The 20,956-nt window shown below is 33.0% G+C and overlaps 9 protein-coding genes and 1 non-coding gene across 10 annotated transcripts; 3 read left to right on the top strand and 7 right to left on the bottom strand.

The window, feature by feature from the left end:
- Positions 1 to 39: 39 nt before the first annotated feature.
- Positions 40 to 879, bottom strand: CFD1 (iron-sulfur cluster assembly protein CFD1; the record flags this gene model as incomplete). Its single annotated transcript, XM_003687815.1, has 1 exon — positions 40 to 879. The coding sequence occupies one exon, from the start codon at positions 877 to 879 to the stop codon at positions 40 to 42; it is 840 nt and encodes a 279-aa protein (XP_003687863.1).
- A 418-nt stretch (positions 880 to 1,297) lies between these two features.
- BET1 (Bet1p) lies at positions 1,298 to 1,780 on the top strand (the record flags this gene model as incomplete). The annotated part of the gene is made up of 2 exons (XM_003687814.1): positions 1,298 to 1,299; positions 1,378 to 1,780. Coding segments are annotated over 2 exons (405 nt in total).
- Positions 1,781 to 2,023: 243 nt separating this feature from the next.
- EPS1 (protein disulfide isomerase EPS1) lies at positions 2,024 to 4,129 on the bottom strand (the record flags this gene model as incomplete). Its single annotated transcript, XM_003687813.1, has 1 exon — positions 2,024 to 4,129. One exon carries the CDS (start codon positions 4,127 to 4,129, stop codon positions 2,024 to 2,026), a length of 2,106 nt encoding a protein of 701 aa, XP_003687861.1.
- Positions 4,130 to 4,618: 489 nt separating this feature from the next.
- Positions 4,619 to 5,842, bottom strand: TPHA0L00700 (uncharacterized protein; the record flags this gene model as incomplete). Its single annotated transcript, XM_003687812.1, has 1 exon — positions 4,619 to 5,842. The coding sequence occupies one exon, from the start codon at positions 5,840 to 5,842 to the stop codon at positions 4,619 to 4,621; it is 1,224 nt and encodes a 407-aa protein (XP_003687860.1).
- Positions 5,843 to 6,900: 1,058 nt separating this feature from the next.
- Positions 6,901 to 8,532, bottom strand: TPHA0L00690 (uncharacterized protein; the record flags this gene model as incomplete). The annotated part of the gene is made up of 1 exon (XM_003687811.1): positions 6,901 to 8,532. One exon carries the CDS (start codon positions 8,530 to 8,532, stop codon positions 6,901 to 6,903), a length of 1,632 nt encoding a protein of 543 aa, XP_003687859.1.
- A 2,563-nt stretch (positions 8,533 to 11,095) lies between these two features.
- Positions 11,096 to 11,902, top strand: GCN4 (amino acid starvation-responsive transcription factor GCN4; the record flags this gene model as incomplete). Its single annotated transcript, XM_003687810.1, has 1 exon — positions 11,096 to 11,902. The coding sequence occupies one exon, from the start codon at positions 11,096 to 11,098 to the stop codon at positions 11,900 to 11,902; it is 807 nt and encodes a 268-aa protein (XP_003687858.1).
- A 436-nt stretch (positions 11,903 to 12,338) lies between these two features.
- On the bottom strand, positions 12,339 to 12,644 carry URM1 (ubiquitin-related modifier URM1; the record flags this gene model as incomplete). The annotated part of the gene is made up of 1 exon (XM_003687809.1): positions 12,339 to 12,644. The coding sequence occupies one exon, from the start codon at positions 12,642 to 12,644 to the stop codon at positions 12,339 to 12,341; it is 306 nt and encodes a 101-aa protein (XP_003687857.1).
- A 192-nt stretch (positions 12,645 to 12,836) lies between these two features.
- Positions 12,837 to 12,945, bottom strand: TPHA0Ltrna1W. The gene is made up of 2 exons: positions 12,909 to 12,945; positions 12,837 to 12,873 (listed from the first exon to the last, which is right to left on the bottom strand). It is a non-coding gene; the product is annotated as a tRNA-Trp (tRNA).
- A 768-nt stretch (positions 12,946 to 13,713) lies between these two features.
- TPHA0L00660 (uncharacterized protein) lies at positions 13,714 to 14,889 on the bottom strand (the record flags this gene model as incomplete). Its single annotated transcript, XM_003687808.1, has 1 exon — positions 13,714 to 14,889. One exon carries the CDS (start codon positions 14,887 to 14,889, stop codon positions 13,714 to 13,716), a length of 1,176 nt encoding a protein of 391 aa, XP_003687856.1.
- A 3,846-nt stretch (positions 14,890 to 18,735) lies between these two features.
- On the top strand, positions 18,736 to 20,937 carry REC8 (Rec8p; the record flags this gene model as incomplete). Its single annotated transcript, XM_003687807.1, has 1 exon — positions 18,736 to 20,937. The coding sequence occupies one exon, from the start codon at positions 18,736 to 18,738 to the stop codon at positions 20,935 to 20,937; it is 2,202 nt and encodes a 733-aa protein (XP_003687855.1).
- Positions 20,938 to 20,956: the final 19 nt, after the last annotated feature.

Below are 20,956 nucleotides of genomic sequence, written 5' to 3'. Positions count from 1 at the left end.
ACGGACTAAAGTAATTAGATATCGATGCTTTCTTTGTTATCAACAGCGTGGCTCTAGTTTTTTATCTAATACCTTTTGGATGATTTGTTGAAAATTAGAAGATATAGAGAGTTTTTTATATGCTTCAACCAAAGTTATCTGGTTTGATGATTGATTCTCGATCATTTCCACGAACATTGGGTCAATAGGAATATTCCCAAGGTAAGGAATTTCATATGCCTTTGCTAATTCTTTACCACCTCCAGATGAGAATATATTAGTACAGTCGGAGCAATGAGGGCATATAAAACCAGACATATTTTCGACAACACCAATTATATTAAAATTCACTTTTCTACAAAAATTTATTTCCTTCTTTACATCAGCTACAGCAACATTTTGAGGAGTCGTTACAATAATTGCACCATCTGGATTTGACCATCTCAATTGTTCTGCTATAGAAATATGCTCATCGGATGTACCAGGCGGCGTGTCGATTAAAAGATAGTCTAATTCACCCCATTGAACATCTACCATAAATTGTTTGATCATAGCAGTTTTTTTAGGACCTCTCCAAACAACACTATTGCTTCTGTCATTCAACAGGAACCCAAGAGATATAACAGATAATGAGCCTGCTCCATTAGTTTCAACAGGAACTGGTATCCATCCTTCAGTTGATTGAAATATAGATTGTTCTTCTAATCCAAACATTCTTGGTAATGAAGGGCCAGTTAAATCGATATCTAAAACACCAACTCTGTAACCAACATTACATAAAGTTAATGCTGTTTGTGTGGTTACTGAACTTTTACCTACACCACCTTTACCTGATAAAATCAATATAATATGCTTCACCTTTTTTAGAGATGCGATTGGTTCGCTAGGTTCATCACTCATTGGTTTATGTGCTTTTCTCTATCTTTTTTTTCTTTCACTTTCTGGCTTATGAATGTTCTACATTTAAAAATTGTAAGAATTATCGTCTATTTAATGTATTTATAGCATATTAGTGCTTTTTATATCATCTCAATCTAATACTAAATAAGTCTTAGTAATGTCTATTATTTAATCGTCACTAATGAGAAAGCGAAGCTTTCATTATTTTCGAAGGTTTTCGACATTGTCGCCAAATTGGCACAAGAAAAATAGTAAATAGTATGATTTATATTTAAAGGTTTAAAATTAAAATGTAGACCATTTCTATTGACACAAGTAGTAATTGAAGTGAATATCAATAAGCCTAGGATTTATTTTGATTGCAATCTAATATACTTCCTTTGTGTTTTTTCAGGTCATCAAATACCCAATAATCGAAATGTATGTGCAATATAATTTTATTATTTTCTATGATAATGTTTTTCTGATTAGTTACTAACTATTGATTAATACTTTTAGGCATTCTGAATCTAACTTATCTCAACGTGACAATAGCAGAACTCAGTTATTTGGTAGTGAAAATGATATGAATTCATCTTTTTCTCCTTTTGATAAATCAAAATTAGATTATTCACAGAGCACTCTTGCGCAGTTGGAATCACAAAGTGAAGAGAACATGAATGTAATGAACGAAAAGATTAAAGCTTTAAAATCTTTATCATTAAGAATGGGTGATGAAATTAGAGGTAGTAATAAATCTTTGGATACATTGGGTGACACTTTTGAAAATGCTACTGTTAAATTAAAACATACATATACTAATATGATGATCATGGCAAAGAAATCAGGAATTAGTTTTACAACTTGGATTTTAATATTCGTCGTTGTCTTTTTATTATTTTTCTGGGTTTGGATAACTTAAACATGACGTAGACATCAAAAAGGTGATGTTATTTAATATTTATAAAACTACAAGCATCCTTAGCATATTATGATATTTTTAAAGAAACTGGGTTTCTCACTCTTTCTGTCCCAATTTCCTCATATAAAATATCCATTAAGTACAGATTGATATACAACAATACATAGCTCAATACTTTTAAAGAATAAAAAAGTATTCACTTTATGGATAAATCATGCATTTTATTATAGGGTTGTATAATATTTAGTCGTTAAATTTTGATTTTGTTAATGTAAACTCATTGTTAGAGGCAGCATCATTGTTTTCTGACTTTCGTAGTAGTTTAGCAACTCTATGTCTGATAAACTTCCTAAAAATTATCAGAATAACAACTACTATGCATATTATTGCATTTTGAGGGGATAAATGATGTGATATGTTAAAATGCAAAGATTTTGAGGGTGATTTATGAATTTTACTCAATACTTTACCCTTCATTTTAAAATTTGAAATCTCTGGAATTGACACACTAGTTAAACTTTCCCTCAATTCAAAAGGAGAACTAGCTCTTAAGTCCTTTCCAGATATATCAGAATAATAAACTTTCAGCGTTTGCTTGTTAATAATAATGATGTCGCCTACTTCAAATTCTCTGTCTTTAGGTTTGATACCATATGAGTTTAACAAATCCAAATTCTCTGAAATATCAATGTACGCAATTAAAATTTTCTTATTAAAATCATACTCTAATTGTTGTAATTTTGTTCTCACTATTGTTTTGTCATCAACTTTATTATTTTTCATCTTATCTAATTTATTGCTTTTATCAGTTCTTTTTTTATTAATTAATTTTACCAAATAACCCATCCTTGTATGCTCATAATCATCAAGTGCTAACAAGTAATTATCCAAATATTGATTACTCTGATTAATCATATCTTCAGAAGATGTGTCTATTAGTTGAATAGTAATGATCTGGTATATGTCATTTGCATATTGTAATAACATTGAAAAATTATCTTCTGTTACCTCTGTTAATTTAGTTAAGTTTACCTGATCCAGCCAAGATACAATATATCCCGGAGATCTAAATTCAGCTGTTGAATAAGAATTGAAAGCTGAAGAAAGCAAATCACCTTCTCTAAAAATAAAAAATGTGGGTTTTTGTGTAATTGAATACATATTAATGTACTCATCATTTCTTCTTTTTTTAGATTCTGTAGCATTATAATTAATTAGATCGACGAACCTGTCGTAGGAATTCAATATCAATGTTCTTAAGTCATCTTTACATTGATAAAGATATATGTTTTCATAATTATTTAGTATTTCAATCAAATATTCCAATACTACAAAATCCTCCTGAAATACCTGAGTTTCGTTATATTGAAATACTAAAAATAGTTTGTTAGCGGACCTGGAGTTATTATAATCAACCTTACGATTGATTATTTCATTAATTTCTCCCTTTGTGATATGTTTAAGTTGAGCATTGAACGATGTTCTTGTTGCAAAATCCAATATCATTGATTCAGGTGAATCTAAGGAATCTTTAAACTCAAAAATATTGTTAGTTTTTCTCATAGGAACAAGTAACAATAAAATAGGAGACTTCTCTTTATCTTTAATTGTTAACTCCTGAAAATTCAATTGCTTGCAAACCTCCGGATACTTTTTACAATCGAAATGAGCACCTTGGATACCTGAATCAGATAAATGTTCGGATATTGACTTCCATTTTTCCTTAAAAGTTTCACAATCTTTACAATTTGTAAAAGTAAAGCTATCATCTTGATAATTTAAGTCAGACGGCCAAAAAGATATAAAATAAGGGAATTTGGCTCCTCCAGCTAATAAATTAATTATTGCTTCCTTGTCCAATGGAATAGTTTCTTTAGATAAATTGCTAATTGCATCAATTGTCGAATCAGTTTCGTTTTCTGTATTTTCCTGAATCACTTCATTTGCAAATTTAATAAACTGTTCGACAGTTCTCTTATTTCCATCAGGATAATCTTTAATAAAGCTCCCGTTTTGATATAAACTTACTTTTGGATATGCTCTTACCTTTTCTTGTGAGCACAAATCACCACTCTCGACACAATTCACTTGGGAAAATTTAAGTTTCGAACTAGCAGATTCTTTTTGAAACTTTTCCCAAGTTTCTTTCCATATCGGTGCTAAACTTTTGCAATGAGAACAATATGGACTATAAAATTCTATTATATGATATCCAGTTTTAATTTCATCTTCAAAATTAGCGCTAGTTAATGGGTCTGGAAATTCATCCACAGCACTAATACATATTACTTTAAAAACAAAGAACAGAAAAACCAAGTAAAGTATACTATTAACTTGTTTGTCTCTCATTGCTTTAGCCAGAAGGTTCAATAATTAATTTAACATACCAACTAGATAGTGCAACATCAACTCTAGCGTACGAAGCTATTATTGGAAAGAGTAGAATTTCTGGTGAATCTATATATATATAAATATATATATAATTTCAGATTTTTGAACCGCAGTAAAATAAAATTGCAGCGCCATTTTAAAGATTATAATTAAGAGATTTGTACATATATTCGAATAAATATCTATTTATAATGATATTTATGCATGCATGAAGTAAGTATGTTTTATTTACTGAACGTAGGAATATATAAATGTGTATCTTTCGATAAGGAACGCACAAATGCAGTATTATTTAAAGCATAAATCAAAAAAAAAGATTTGAGTACGAGGATGAGAGGGCAATCGATGTAAAATGTTGATTTGGTATATTTATATCTTATCCATGCCAACATATATGCAGGAACTTAATTTACTATTCCCTTATTGTAAATTAGCTTATGTGATTTTTCATTCCCGTAAAAAATTCTGTACATATTCGAATGTCACTAATGTAATTACGGATGCAGGGACAGTTCTCAATAAATTTACAAAAAATCCAGAATAGAAACCCTTAAACCCTTCTTTAGTGTATGTCTTTTTAATTAATGGTATAATTTTGCGTTGAACAGATGGTGGTAAATTTGATTTTAATTGCATTCTAGTTCTTAGAATTTCATGAGGATATGTCACTAACGAGGCAATCATTTTAGATAAGCATGATGCCATTATCAATCTATCTAGATTTATTGTACTGTTAGTATTAGTTGGCTCTAAATTCTTGGTCGATGCTCCATGATTGTTATCAATTTCTTCTGAAATCTTCACGGTTTTATACTTGAATGTTGTTTTCAGATTTTCAAATATTGGGAACTGAATTCCCACATGAAATAATCCAAATAGTGATGGTAGTAATCCTGCATAGAATGCTTTCGGACCTTCTTGTTTATAGATCTTTATAAAAGCATCAATGGTATTTTTATAATGTGTTGAATTTTTGCCAATATCATTCTGTAACATTAATCTAGTTTTGATTACCCATATTGGATTTGTTAAAATTGTCGATACAGAGCCAGCAGTCAGTGCAGAGAAAAAATGAGTTAAAAAGACGGAATTAGGAAATATTTTTGGGAATGAATCTTTACTGACCTCATAGATTGAGAAGTAAATCATCCAACTGGGCAAATATCCCATTAAAATTGGTCCAATACCTTTATACAGACCTAGTATACCTTCATCCTTTACGATTGTATTTATAGTCCCAATTAAACCATTGTAATATCTTGATTTACCTGCTGATTGTAAACCTTGAGCTTGTAATCTTGTTTTAGTAACATCGAGAGGACATACTAAAATCCCTGAAAAAAATCCTGCGACTGCTCCTGAAATGGCAATAACTTTTGTATCAGTCAATTCTACACCCATCATTTTTTTCAGCTTTATATTTGAGACTAGATTTTTCTTTAGATTATTATTCATTTCCTTGTATTGTGCTAAGGATTTTTCGAAGAGATCGGTAGTGCCACCATTACCATTCATTTCAGTTGTTGGATCAAAGTAAATTCGCTGAAGTGGTTCTATTATCTCCGCTGATGACAACGGGGCCAGCCCATCTGGACATATAAACTCTGAATGAACATATAAGCTTTGTTTCCTTAAATCATTCTTGTTTATGTCATCATTTCCATCCTTCATAATTTAGTATAGGTCAAAAACAAATATGTCAGATATTTTACTTAATAAAAATCTGATACATAAATATGTTTAATATTGCCAATATTCTTTTGTTCTTTATATTGTTAGTTTTTTTAAATCTCTTATAAAATAAAAAAAATACCAATAATCTATAATTCTTTGTATCAGTAACGTTATAACAATTGATAGTATAATTGCAACTGTAAAGTGACTATCTGGTTCTAATAACTTATGTAAGTAATCAATTAGAGTTATATGCCTGGATTTAATTTGAATACCTCAATAATTTAGAACTAGTTCCCATTATCTTTGTAATTTATATTATTTAATTTCAGGTTCGAAATTACACTTTGTATATCATTTCATTGTTCATTAATTATTGAATCACATCATCCATTCAAAACCCGAGAGACGCACAACGCATCCCCATATTGAAAAATAAATTCAAGGCAATATAAGTCAAATATATAAGGTGATTGGATATCATTTTTGAGTAATTGTAATCTTGTTTTAAAAAAAGGTTCTTAATAGTAATTGAATTATAATATTAGTATAATATACAGAATAATATAAATATGCTCATACAGTGAGCCTTTTAAAGTATTCTTGAAGAAGTAGCAGTAAGTAAGAAATTTTTTTAACAAAAACATGTGGGTCGTTAAATCGTAAAATAGTACATTATATTAATTTGATAGTGCTACCAGGTTACTTAAATATATATACACGATTGTTTTAGTCATTTGAACATAAATGATGACCAAAGAGAAATTAGAATAATTCAAAACATCGTTAGTTTTTGTCTTGTAAACTCGATACAATGAGAGATGTAATGGCATGAAGAAATATATGTGTGTGATGATCACAATGGAATGAAAGAAAATAATGCAATATGAAATTCATCGAAGTAACAATTTCAATGGAATGACTTGACTATGTGATGAGCTTGTTAGCTGTTTTATTTTTTATTTTATCTGTCTTGCAATTTTTTCAATTATTATCAATTTCTTGATAATAACTTCTCACCAGACAGTAATAAGAATATAATAAAGTTTTATCAATTATTGATAGCCTCTATAATTCAATAGAGGCTGAAAATACGGAAGATTATAACCTTGTTCGTTTATTCTGTTGTTATTCAAGCGATTTTCGTTTAATGGAAGAATTACTGGTGGTGGTTGTTCTTTTGCAACTTGCAATGGTGGTATTAGAACTTGTGGGATCTGCATTGAAGCCTTTGGGATCTGCATCTGAGGCATTGGGAGCTGAGGCATTGGGAGCTGAGGCAGTGGGATCTGAGATGCTGGTCCTTGCGGTCCCTGTGGCACTTGTGGCACTTGAACTTGTCTTGATATATGTGGTATGAAAGGTGGCAGTGACTTCCTTTGTTCTTGTAACGGATAGTTCCTATTGAAGTCCTGCGGTTGGTTTGGATTGTATGGTGTTCCATTTGCAAGTTGCTTATATGGCCCCGTATATTGGATATTCGGTTGTCCGATAATTTCATGATTTGGCAGCAACTGAGAATGAGATGGCAAATACGCTATACCGTCGTTAATTTCGGCAGGTTTTGATGGAAGCGAGACCCAATAATTCGGATGCGGTTGCTGTTGTTGTTTTACAAATCTTCTGTCATCCGTATTGTTCTTTTCATTGTAATTATTAAACATATGAACATGATATTTCGGTATGACGTTTTTATTTTGCGTTGATCCCGGGAATGGTAATGCCAGTCCATTTTTATTTAATTGCGTCAAATCGGGATTTTCTGTCATTGATTCTTTTCTTATTCTTGAATATCGTCTACTGCCATCGTCTCCATTTGAATTCTCATAATTTGAAATTGGAGTACAGGATTGGGGAGTGACTGATGGAGTACCATTTTTTGACATGTAGACGTTAGTGTTTGATGCTAGAGATAATGCAGAAGATGATGACGATGAAGTCGTAGATGATGACGAGGAATGGGTTGGTGTCGATGATGGAGAAGATATGGAATTGATCGCATTCTTATAGATTAAATGCGGCGAAATTTTTGGCTGGAAAACTTCACTATTATTGTTAAAGAATTTATTATTACCTAGAGCAGTTGCGTCCAAAGCAGAAATCAAATTATCCGATGGAGTCATCCCACGAAATAATGGAGAATTTTTTGGTGTAATTAACTTTCGCTGTCCAATATCGTCATCTAAATAATAAGAGACCAAATGGAAAGTCTGCGCATTCTGTAAATTATCAGTTGAATGGACTCTTATCGAAATTGTCTTTTTGATAAAACCTGTGTTTTTTTTAGTGTTTTTATTGCTCTTCATTGATCTGCCATCATTGTTGTGCCTCTGATGGTCTCTTGAATTTGTTGGTAAAAGATTACTACTATGATTAGGGTTATTACTATTACTATTACTGTTTTTGTGAATATTATTATTGTCTTTATTTTTAATAATCTCTTTATAAATTAAAAATTTACCTAATATTCTTGAAGGCGACCAGGAGATTCCGTCGGTCCACCTTTTAATGCCTGCTTCTTCTTCGATAAACACAAAAACATTACCTGAAATAATCAATTGCGGTCTCTCGATTTCATAGGGCCTTCTGACCGTCCTTCTTAGCTTTCCTTTCATAGTTGCCTCGAATACAAGCAAAGCGTCATTTTCATCCTCTATGTAGCCTTTAAAAGTTGGTATAAGTTCCATTATCCATGCATGCAGGTATACAGATATATATAAGCGTGTGGGTGCGGGCGGGCGAGTATGCGTCGGTGTATGTATATGTATAAACAGAATGCAATTGACTATATATATATGACTGTGAAAGGGAATGCACCGTCGAGTCCTATTCAGAATTAACTGAAAGCAGAGACAGACAATATATATACAGAACATTAGTTATATATACATGGAGTGAGTGGTATATATATACATACAAGAACTTTTTTTCTTGTATTTTTTTTCAAGAAACAGTAGAAATAGAAATTACGAAATCAGTATTCGTAACATTCTGCTCGGTGGGTGGCACACGTCTAGTAGTATTAGCATCCAGCATCTTAATACGTATTGGCATTGGGATGTGTATAGTCGAATTTGCATTAGGAAGTTCGAAAGTATTTATTACAAAGAAGTAGACGTTTGTATGGGTAACAGACGGCGGAAGTGAGACTAGAGTCAAAACGTTAATAAAGTATGCAAGGAATTTAAAAACATAACAAATAAAGCATAAAAATAAACAAAAAAACAAAACGAGCCACAAAAAGGACGTGGATGCGAGACAATGCGGGAAGAAGGGAGGGGGTGTGTGCTGTGAAAGGCGGCGAACGAAGGTATAAGGTTCAAGACATGGATGAAGCGACGGGCTCTCTGCGGGGGTTCCGTGTGGTGTCCGGCTGTACAACAGCAATTACCACATCGTGAAAACGAGCAAAATGGGCCGCAGGAAAGAAAAGAAAAAAAAGAAAAAAAGCAACTTTAAATTAGATTTAATTAAATTTTTTAGATTGGCAAAAAATTTAATTAAATCTAATTGATGGGTGCGAGTGCGATCGCCGCAGCAGCAGACAAGGATTGGTCAACGTTTGTTTTTCTTTTTTCGGTCAGTGACGTGCGCTTGCTAGGGAGATATGAGAGCCATGTGTGGAGCACAGCAGAAAATATAAACAAACGAAAGTGAAAAAAAGTGAAAAATACGCTGAAATGACAACAAAAGAAATAAAACAAAGACCATTGCCCAGAAATCTCTGTGCAGCAGGGTTTTTGCAACAAACACAGCCCGAATGACTTATCCTTTTGTGTTCAACAACAGCCGTGGTGCTCTTCGCCGATTCTCTCTCGGTGTCTCGCTGGTTGCTGATTTACCGAATTGGAACAAGAACCGAAACTGTAGGCTCTTTTAGGCAAAAATAAAGATTCGGGAAACATAAACAAAAATTCCAGATGAAAACAACAGGAAAACACATGCGCGGGCGGGGTAACGTGGAATTGTTTTCCTTTACCAGTAGATATGTTTTTATTTTAGTGGTCGTCGGCTAACTTTCCGCGGGTTTCTGGTTGTGGTGGGCAACAAAACATAAATGAGGTGTTTTTTGTGTTTCACTGCGAACACCCATACATTATCCGTGGTTTTCCAGGAAGCTCCCAAAACGGTAATTATGGAAATTTTCTTATTTTTATACAGTTGCCGTGTGTGCGCCCCTCCCCTTCAATGTTGTGATCACAGGCGACTGCACTGACGTGACACGGCTTCGTTTGAACAATTGAGGCATTCTGACAAACGGCTCCGCTCCGCTCCTGAACCGGCCTGCTGGCGTGGCTTCCACAGTAACAACAATGCCTTATTGCGTTTTTCTGTGGATATAATTGGGCAGAGGTCACACTTCGCAATCAGCTCTTAACCAATCATATCTCGATCTGCGCTAATCTGCTGAAGATTTGCCACAGTTTGTCTCTTTTCGTTCTCGTTACATAGTTGCATGCGTTGTATAGTAACTATATCGTAAGCAACGATTCCAATCAGAGAGGAGATGGAAATTTTTATTTTATTCTTCCCAATAACTATTTAATTAATATATATAAACGAATGTTATCTCCATTTTAAATCTATATATCTAGTTATTAGTGTCTCCATTGTTTCAACACTAATTAATCATTTTCGTTTTCTCCTGTTCCTTTCGTTTGTTCTTGGTTTCACGTTACAAGAAACCACGTAACACATACTGTCAAAACACTCACTAAGAAAATTACATTAAATTTTTATATTTTATTTGTTTAACATAATATTATACTAAAAAATTTATTGGGTTATATCATATTATTTGTATTTTAAGAAAAGAAAAAGAAGAATCATCAATTATCAATCTTTATCATTTTTTAAAATGGCCTACTAAATTTTGCCCCTTCCCCCCAAGTTTTTAATATTTTGTTAAGTTATTATATAAAGAGTTTTTTTAATTAACAAAGAAAATTAAGTTTATTAACAGAGAAAATAAAAGATATTAACCAGTTCAAAACAGTTATATATTTTAAAATATTCCCATACCAATATACTAATAACAATTATTTACTTTAATCCCCTTTTAAGTGTTTATTTTGTCAGCTCCCCCCAGTTTTATTTTAGAAATCATGTGTTAATCCAAAGTTTTATTACTTAGAGGTCTATACCCTAAATTTTTATAAATTCCAAAATGTTTTTACATTAATCCCCCCCCACAATTACAATTACAATTACAATTACAATTACAATCAAATCAATCAATTACAATCAAATATGTTTACAAATACCGCCACAGAAGAATCCAATCTATTATTATTAAATATGAATACAAGAACAAATATGAATACCAAATCAGCAGCCGCCACATTAAAGAAAAGTTTGAAAAAACATCAACAAGTCGTAGGTGAACTTGTCCTTGACAACTTTGTCAAACAAGAATCTCCTGCTCTTGCTGAATTAGCTCTATGCAATGCCAACATTTCTCCAAATTCAGCCTACCAAGAAATTGATAGTGCTATTGTAGATGCTTTTTTCTCTTCAAGCACAGAAAATACTCCAATGTTCGCTTTCGAAGCTTTGGAATCTAATCCAAAAAATTGGACTCCTTTATTTGATAACGACATTGCTGTTACCGCCGAAGATGTTAATTCCGCAAGTACCGCTATTGAATCAATTGCTGATTCTCAGGAATCTCTAATCAATAACGTCGCTGCAATTGTTATGCCAACTGCAACAACTGCGTTTTTACCAACTCCAGCTATTGAAGATTCAAAAATCAGCACTAGTTTGAACAAGGTCTCAAAGCCAACCTCAACTAGCTTAAATTCAAAAGTCGATCATTTAGGAATCGTCAGTTATAACCGTAAGCAACGTGCTGCGCCATTAACTCCAATCATTCCTGAATCTGATGACCCAGTTTCTGTTAAGCGTGCAAGAAATACCGAGGCCGCAAGACGTTCCCGTGCCAGAAAAGTTGAAAGAATGAATCAACTTGAAGACAAGGTTGAACAATTATTGTTGAGAAATGCTGAATTAGAAGAAGAAGTTAAAAGACTAAATGGCTTACTAAGTCAGAAGTGATAATGCTTTCTACTACTAATTTTGCCATTTTTTTGGCATCTACTATTTTTTTATTCAGAGTAAATTCAATATTCGAATTTACTATCCTATTTTTTATTGATATTCATCTATTAGTAATAATGGTAATATGGAAGCTTCTAAAGAAGAAAGACTACTATTTGTTAAATATATTCATGCCATTGGATTTTTATTTGAAGTAGATTAAGTTTCTTTTTTTTTTTAATGCTTTCCCCCGTATTTTCATTGTTTTTATCTATATATTATTATATCTACTATATAATTTAAGAAAAAACCTTGTTAAACCAAGGAAAAAAATTACTATTCCTTTTATACGTAGAATGTGTCTTCATAAGTTAGACGTGTGATCACATTTACTCAAATCATAGTATTATAACATTGCAACCTATATACATATACATCTTATTTATCCTCTTAATCACCCACCATGTAGAGTCGACGTGAATGAGACAACATCACCATCATCTAGCTCATATTCTTTTTCGCCTTCTAATTCCCAATCAGTATCGTTAATTAAAGTCAATATACCTGGTCTGATGCTACCATTATCAATAAATACTTCGACGTCATTCTTTTCTTTAATCATTTTTGCAACAATGTAATCTATTAAATCACCAACGTTTACTGCATTGCCATCATCTCTTGTTACTTCAACTTTATGTATTCTTTCTTTGCCTACAATGACATCAAGTCCACCTAAAAATTCGACTTTAACCTTAACCATTTTAAAGTTAGTGCAGTCTCGTGTTTGCATCTATTTGATGTTAATACGACATATGATGATAGTTCTAACTTCAAGAGAGATCACCAATATATGTATATATACATATTTAACGAAGTGAAATGTTTAAGATTAAATATATATCTTGAAATTTTTTCGCTCTGCTTCAATTTACAGAATTCCAAAAAAAATAAATGAAACGGACAGGAATCGAACCTGCAACCTTTCGATTTCGATTGCAATTGTTTCCTCGTGATCCAGAATTTAATTGGAGTCGAAAGCTCTACCATTGAGCCACCGCTTCATTCAATTTGTAAATTACAAAAATTTGAGAGTACTACAAGTAGGAAAATATTTATTAATGCTGACTGAATCTAGTGCTTTTGTGAAAATGTCACTGGACGTATAAGTGACTATACGATACCAGATATTACCTCTATACGAGACTATTGTTGTAAAACTGAAACAATAAGTCCTCACGAGAATGTAATAGCAGAATTTCTAATGCATAAATAGTACTGTAGAACCATCAGTCTGCCATACGTGTTCAACTCGATGACGTCGTCTCGCTGGACAGAACGGTAGATTGAAATATGATGTATATATAAACCCCGGTAGTCAAGTGTGAAATAGTCCATTGAGCTAGGTCCAAGAGACTAGAGAGATTAATCTAATTATATATAGTATATAATTTAACCACATTTTAATATATTAAAGCAATGAATAACACTGTTGAGCATAAAGCAATGAAGTCAACTATTGAGCAACTTAGACGTTGATTCTAACCAACATAAGCTTGTTTCTCCACACGAACACCGCCCTAACAGGAAACATAGTTAATTCACTAAACTGTGCTGAAATAAAAGCAGTGTGACACTACATATACATTCTCATGGGCAAAAAAGTCTGACGAACTTTAAGAAACCGTTCTATATCTTGTCTAAGTAAAAAATATATAATATAAAATGTTCTATTTGAATTTGGCACCTCTTTTGCGTATATCAAGTCAGGACTGCACGAAGCAGCTTTAACAGTCTAACAATATATAACGAAGTTACACTGTGCCACGCCGTTAGCCGTTATAGCAATCACCATCAACACCACCAAAATCCATGTAATATATTTCACCAACAAAAGCAGAGTTTTCCCCTCTAGTAGTGGATAAACCTCCTGCAAAGCAAAACTTATTATATATAACATAGCATTGTTGTTGTGTGCAAGGTTGTATCTGTTGGACAGCACCTAGCACATCCTGGCCTTGATATTCCTGAGCTGCCTTAGTGAACTCACCCCATCTTGCCCAGTCAGCCACATAACCGAGATTATCTCCCCAGTCGTTGTAGCTGAGCCAGAACCCATTATCATCACGCTTCGTCAGAGTATTATTATTGGTATTAGAAACTGAGTAGCAATATTCACCAGGGAGACAAGTAAGGTACGTGTTAATTGCATCAGCATGTCCAGCAATATCTGTAATAACTGTAGTATTATAAGTATCATGGTTTAGAATAAATTGGTAGCCAATGTGCATCAAGGCACCCGTAGCATTAGAAAAAAGTCCAGATGAAGACAAAACCCTATTTGCATGTTCATGCGAAATGTCTCTTAGCATCCTTTCTGAATGGCCATCTGTATCACCGCTGATTTGAGTATATAGAGATCCAATTATATGCCTATAACCAGGTAAGCCTAATAAGTTTCTTTCATCGAAACTCCGCTTATGAGCTGTAGCACTGTCAGTATCGTACTCCCAGCCTCCATTATTACCATGTTTTAGAAGAGTATAGGATACAAAATTAGCAGCTGCAAGCAATGAACCTACCCATAAACATGTTCCGAGCGCAGCACCACCAATACCAGGTAGAGTAACACCCAGAAGTGCAACAAAGGCACCAGTGCAGCCTATAGTATAGAACCCATTAGCCCCGGTGACAATTGAAGAAAATATTCTAACAGCTCCATCTATTATATCTGCTCGCCAACTTCTTTTAAACAACACAGGTGTATAATCAGCAGTCGGGGTATCTAATACGGCAAGTTCATCAGAAGGTTTTGTCTCCAATGGTACCCTCTCCATTGAGTGTAATAATACACCATCTTTTCTTTCATTTGAAAATCTAAAGTTTGACGCACCATTGATGTAATAAATTGATATAATGTTTATCGAAAGAATCAGAGACACGATGCCCAAACGCCATGAAGTTGGACGAGCAGGTAGACCAGTACCATTGATATCTACTTTCGCCATTTACGAGTTAATAACTTTGTGATTGATTATGTCATTTGAAGGAAGCCTTGCTATTAGCGAATGAAAGAAATAAAAGGTGAAAGGAACTTACGAGTTGGAGCTTGATAGTCTGCTTTTTATACCTCAGTATTTGAATAAATATTTTTTAGCAAAAACTATCTGTTCAAATCTTTATTCCATGTCTCTCCCAGGGAATTTGTTTCCTAGGTTATATGTAACCATTCCTCCTGCACCCTACACTTAAAGAACAGATAACACTCCAATGAGAATAAATCTTACCACAGACGCCATAATTGGTCTTCAATAGAGTAGATGCCGCTATTTAACTGCTAGTAGCATATATCCTAGCTGATGTTTCTATTCAAATATAAATAAACGTGCATTCATAGTTAACCATCAACAACCCGACTAATTGCTCATAATAACTATTACAAGCTTCCACACTAATTATATTATGTCTTCCGAATACTTCCAATTACCATCTTAACAGTTTCCAGGAAGCAAATTCTTAAATATGGCAATATTATATGGTGACGAAAAGAGACCATACTGTGCAAAATAACAGTGTGAATACAAACAATACCCATTAGAATACCACCAGTTCACGTGTAGTCTTCTACTTTAGATTTCTGACCAAACTATATAAACTATCTGTAACAGAAACTGAAACTTAAACCCTTTTATGTATTTCTTTCTCAATAATGCAGGAATACTATTGTTGCGCCCTTATCCTTTACAGCCATAACTACATGTTACTGGTCAGTTCCATCTTTCTTCTCGCACGATATAGCAGAACTACGATTATCGTTAATATTATATGCCTAAACTGTTGATATTTTCAATTTAGTTGCAAGCAATTGCGCTGAGTTCTATAAGTTACTATCTTGGATACATCATTGTCAATTCGATGGTTGCAAAAAGACGTCTGAATTTTTCAATTGACATTTGTATCTGGAAACATGGAACCATTTCGAATTCGAACGGTAACATGGCAATTGCAGTTATAAACGTCACTTCTAGTGTGCAGTCTTCCAAATTGACCTTATATAAATACATGGTTTGCTGAGCACAACAACATTTTCTAAGTCGTGAACGCAGGTCGACAAGGTACATTCTGAGAGTCGACAATGCTAAATTTATTCAAAAAGCAGGAGTATAGAGATATAGAGAAGGGGGAAGCTGATGCGACTACTGCTGACGGATTTGAAGCCCTCAGCCACAAAGATGCACTGCGCTGGAGTATTGGCATTGGTCTTTGGATGGGTATCTTAATGAGTTCTTTCCTTTGCGATGACAGAACGACTACCACTAGGCGGTTGATAGCCTATTTGATCGATTGCGTTGCGTGCGCAATTTTTTCATACCAGCAGTACAAATACATGACTACTGGAACACAGGCCAGGAACATGTATCTAGTTTTGTATCTTATACACATGTGTGCTTTGACCATTGCAAGACTCCATGTCTATTATCATTGAAAAATGGAAGATTGGAGAGACTGACATGATCTGAGCACAGATATATAAGGTGACCACATGTAGCAGAGCACATATAGCTTTATGTACTCTACAATATTAGATTTATATATTCAATCATATACAAGAGGCCCATAACTGTTTGCAGAATGCTGCTCTTTTATTTTAGTGTAATGAACTAATGGCTTGAAGGTAACAGCAACGATGACAAACTATAACAGTTTTCAAAAATGAAAATATATACTTCTTGTGCAGTCGTTTTGTTTACGAGGCTCCTTTAATGAGCAGAGAAGAGTATATTGTTCAGTATAGGAGGGCTGTTTCAGAAAAATACTAAAGCAATGGACCTGATCAGTCGTTAGGAAACAGTACCAGATCCATCGGTGTCTATTGCACACCCTGTCACCGCAACTGTAATAAATATCTATGAACATTTCTTAAAGCTCTGGATACAAATATAAAATACATATTTCTTTCAAAATTCTTTAAAGTTCTCTTTCTGATGCAAAATGTGTCACCAATTTTTCATTAAGTACTATTCATCATATACACATTAAGTACCACCAGAAAGTAACTGCTTGCATATTGGAAACCATGGGAGTTACTATTTCCTTTAGAAACTTTATCATCCTGCCATTTATTTACCAGTTTTACAGTTGCTATTGAGGAGATGCAGTACATCTTAATAAAATAAGTTTGGCAGTTCCTCATGAATATAGTTCATTATCCAGCGGTAAAAATACACACTCGATTAAAGTTGGGCATAGAACTGCTTTTACAGCGAAACGCTGTGCTACCAAAATTGTCTATGAGCAGCAACTTTGGCCAAATATTAAAGAAGGTCACATCTAAAGATATTGTCACTTGTTGACTGAAGTTCTACCAGGACTGTGGTACTAATTTGACTGATATCATAATCGTAAGCGTGTCAAGATAAGCATTTCGTAAAATCGTGATAGGACGCAGACAGTTAGAGTATGTGATATAAAACGCCAACTGTCAGAATTATTGTAGTGTGTGACAGAACTAAGTGTTTATGACACTTTGAGTTCAGAACCAATTGTCACTTACTAATGGAAAGAAGGTTCTAGAACAATCTTTCAAATGATAGATGAAAACTTTACACTACAATGTAAATGCTTACCTGATAAACACAGATGTACAATACGGATCTAAAGATCTTAGGAGAATGACTGAATACGTAATCTGTTCACTCAAGTATGAGATAACTTATATATTAAGAGGACATCTAACGCTATATAGGATTGTTTAAATATACTAATAAAAGACCAATCGATTATCTAACTATTAAGAAGATGGACTACTCTAAATGCTCAATAGTATTATTCATTGCTTTAATATATTAAAATGTGGTTAAATTATATACTATATATAATTAGATTAATCTCTCTAGTCTCTTGGACCTAGCTCAATGGACTATTTCACACTTGACTACCGGGGTTTATATATATAGCATATTTCAATCTACCGTTCTGTCCAGCGAGACGACGTCATCGAGCTGAACACGTATGGCAGATTGATGGTTCTACAGTACTATTTATGCATTAGAAATTCTGCTATTACATTCTTGCAGGCACTATTGTTTCAGGTTTGCAACAATAATCTCCTAAAGAGGTAATATCTCGTATCGTATAGTCACTTATACGTCCAGTGACATTTCCAACAATTATTCTGATTATATAGTATATAATCTAACAACTACTAATATATTAAAGTAATGAATTCATCTATTGAGCACTATGAACATTAACGATCAACTTAACCACCAGTCGACGCCAATACCCTTGAACTTGTTGCTGGTTCTACACTTGTTTCTCCACATATACCTGCACAACTTTAGCTGCCATAGTAATTAAGCTATCTTGACAACAGGAACGTCTTATTTTATCCTGCATTTACATCAGATGCAAAGCTCTGACCGAACAAGTGCAATCACATAAGTGTGTTTTTACGTCGTTTTTGAAGTTTGCGGCAGAGCCTCTCAACAATGAAGGACTTCGTTCAGATATCAGTTCATTTTTCATGTGAAAGGAACTACATAACCATTCATCCTCAAATTAAACTTCTAGTGTCTGTCTCCATTAGGCGTCTCTTTTTTTTAACCATAAACGCGTAATGTTTAATACTTCGGCGGCTAAATTCAGAATTTTAGGATTTTCCTTTTATTGTTATTATATAAAGAGAATGAATTCATGCGACTGGGAAAAACAATAGTATAGAAAGTGCATTTTTCTATAAATTTTCTTTTAGAGTATCTGCTAGGTGTTTATAGATCTCTGTAAATACATATTGAGTTGAGGGAAATCAATTACAATAAAGTTTACATTTATTTAGAAAATAAAAGGTCAAGATGTCAACATCAATTGGGCTTGCTAGATATCCTGAATTGATACTAGGAACTGGTGAGAATTTAGAAGGTGTTACTACAATTTGGTTATTATCTACTTTAGGTAATATAAACCATAAATATATCAATATCAATAAAAATAATTCAGGTGTTAATTCTGAGGGCACTTCTGGTTCTAATTTAAATAGAAATGTGAAAAAAAAGGATATTGTCAATGTTTCTATTCCAAAAACTTGTAAAGTCATTGAAAACAACTCGTTTGAATTGCCTTTACGGTATGTATCTAACTTATTGTTTGGCATTACGATTTGTTACAGTAAAAAAACAGAATATGTGTTAAATGATTTAACTAGTTTAATATGTCAACTACAAAAGAAACTTTACAGTTCAACTTCTAGCAGAAGGATGAATAATAGGAAAATAAATGTGAAAGGAACAACCATATACAATGGCAGAGCAACTGATAAAAACAATTGTGTTTCAAGTTATTTAACTGATGATCCATTGTATGACATAAACAATATTAAGAATTTTGAAACCTTATTAGGAATTGATGGAAGTAATATTAATAATAAAACAGCAAGTATTAATAGTGTTTCTCTTATTAAACGGAATGATTTATTAAATGAATTATCAAATTTTAATTCAGTTGATAAAAATAGTAATAATATATTGATGGAGAACAGTTCAAACTTCAATAAATACCAAGATCCTGATGATATTCATTTAGATATAGACTTTGATTTGAATATCGATGATATTAATGATTTTAGCCAACACGGTACTGTTCAAGGAAAATCAGGTACTACTGAGTCGAATTCAGGGCTGGATTCTGACCAGGATAAAGATCTCAATATAAATTATAAATCACAAGAATTTGAATTAAATTTTGATGCCAATAAAAAAGAATTACCAAAAGATAATTCTAATGTGGAGATTTCAAATATTGATTTAGATGTAATGGATAATTGCGATGATAGTGATACTGATGGTTCCTTTGAGGATGAGACATTTGTGAAAGAAAACGAATTAGGACAGGCAATCAAAAGACTAAAACTAAACTCAAAAAAGAACTTTGTACCTTTATTCAGTCGTTTAGAAATTGATCAAAGAATTAGTATTTCAACTGAACAATTAAAAATGGATTTTGATAACTACAGTGGATTTATGTTGGAAAAAGCAAGAAGGAAAAGAGTGAGGAATAACATCAAAAATTTAGATAACATATTGACCGTAAAGAAATTCACGACAGCTCAAGAAAATATAAAGATGTTCTTAAAGGATCACTTAGAAAACAACTATATGTTTGAAAATTGGGACATTTTACTTAATATGAATGATGAAATTGCTGAAAATGGACTAGAAAAAGAAAATGTAAGAAACTTCTTTAACTTTATTGAAAGAGGTCGTAAACAGTTTGGCTCTGTCACTTCGACAACTAGATCTAGTAGTAACACAGTGCCTAGTCAGGAATATGGTAGAAACATGGTTCAAAGTAATAGACTCAATAGAGAAAGTGAGATTTTTGATAATGATTTCTATGACACGCTTAATGACGGAAATAATGAAAATAATAATAACTTGTTGCTTAACTTGGAGCAAATAGATGAAGACTTGGAAGAAGGGAAAAGTTTTATTCATATGAATTTAGATTTACCTCCATCATCTTTTGGAAGAAGCACAACTAGAAATAATGGAACTGTCGGGAGTGTTGAGAGTGATGTTATTAATATTTTACAAACAAAAATGTTAAGTGTCTCCAAAAGAGGTGTCGCTAATTCACCTATGAAAAAGAAATCAAGTGAATTAGAATCAGTTAGTTCACACGATACCTATGGTAAATTAAATACAAATATTATCTTAGATCGACAAACCAGAAGATTCTATGATTATATTAAAGAAAGAACCTCTTATGTGGGTAAACATACAAGTTCGTGTCCTCCATTCAAAAGAAAAATTTTATTCGAAGATCTCGTTCCAAGTAGGATTAGTGGTAGTGCCAATGATTCATTAGAGATCGAAAAGCCAACAAGTCTAAATAAAAATATTGCTGCCAGCGCCTTTCTTTCTCTGCTAACTTTAGCTTCTAAAGATATAGTTGGGATTGGAGAATATCATTCGTCAAAAAATGTCTCTACCAACAATGAAAAAATATCAGAAGGATTTAAGTTAATGAGACCAGATGACATTATTGTTTATAATTGAGCATGATATCAAGTCGTTG

The sequence above is a fragment of the Tetrapisispora phaffii genome, chromosome 12 (genome assembly GCF_000236905.1).
Source record: "Tetrapisispora phaffii CBS 4417 chromosome 12, complete genome".
In the NCBI taxonomy this organism is placed as follows: domain Eukaryota; kingdom Fungi; phylum Ascomycota; class Saccharomycetes; order Saccharomycetales; family Saccharomycetaceae; genus Tetrapisispora; species Tetrapisispora phaffii.
The sequence above is the reverse complement of the archived record's forward strand: the minus strand, read 5'-3'. Positions and strand labels throughout refer to the sequence as shown.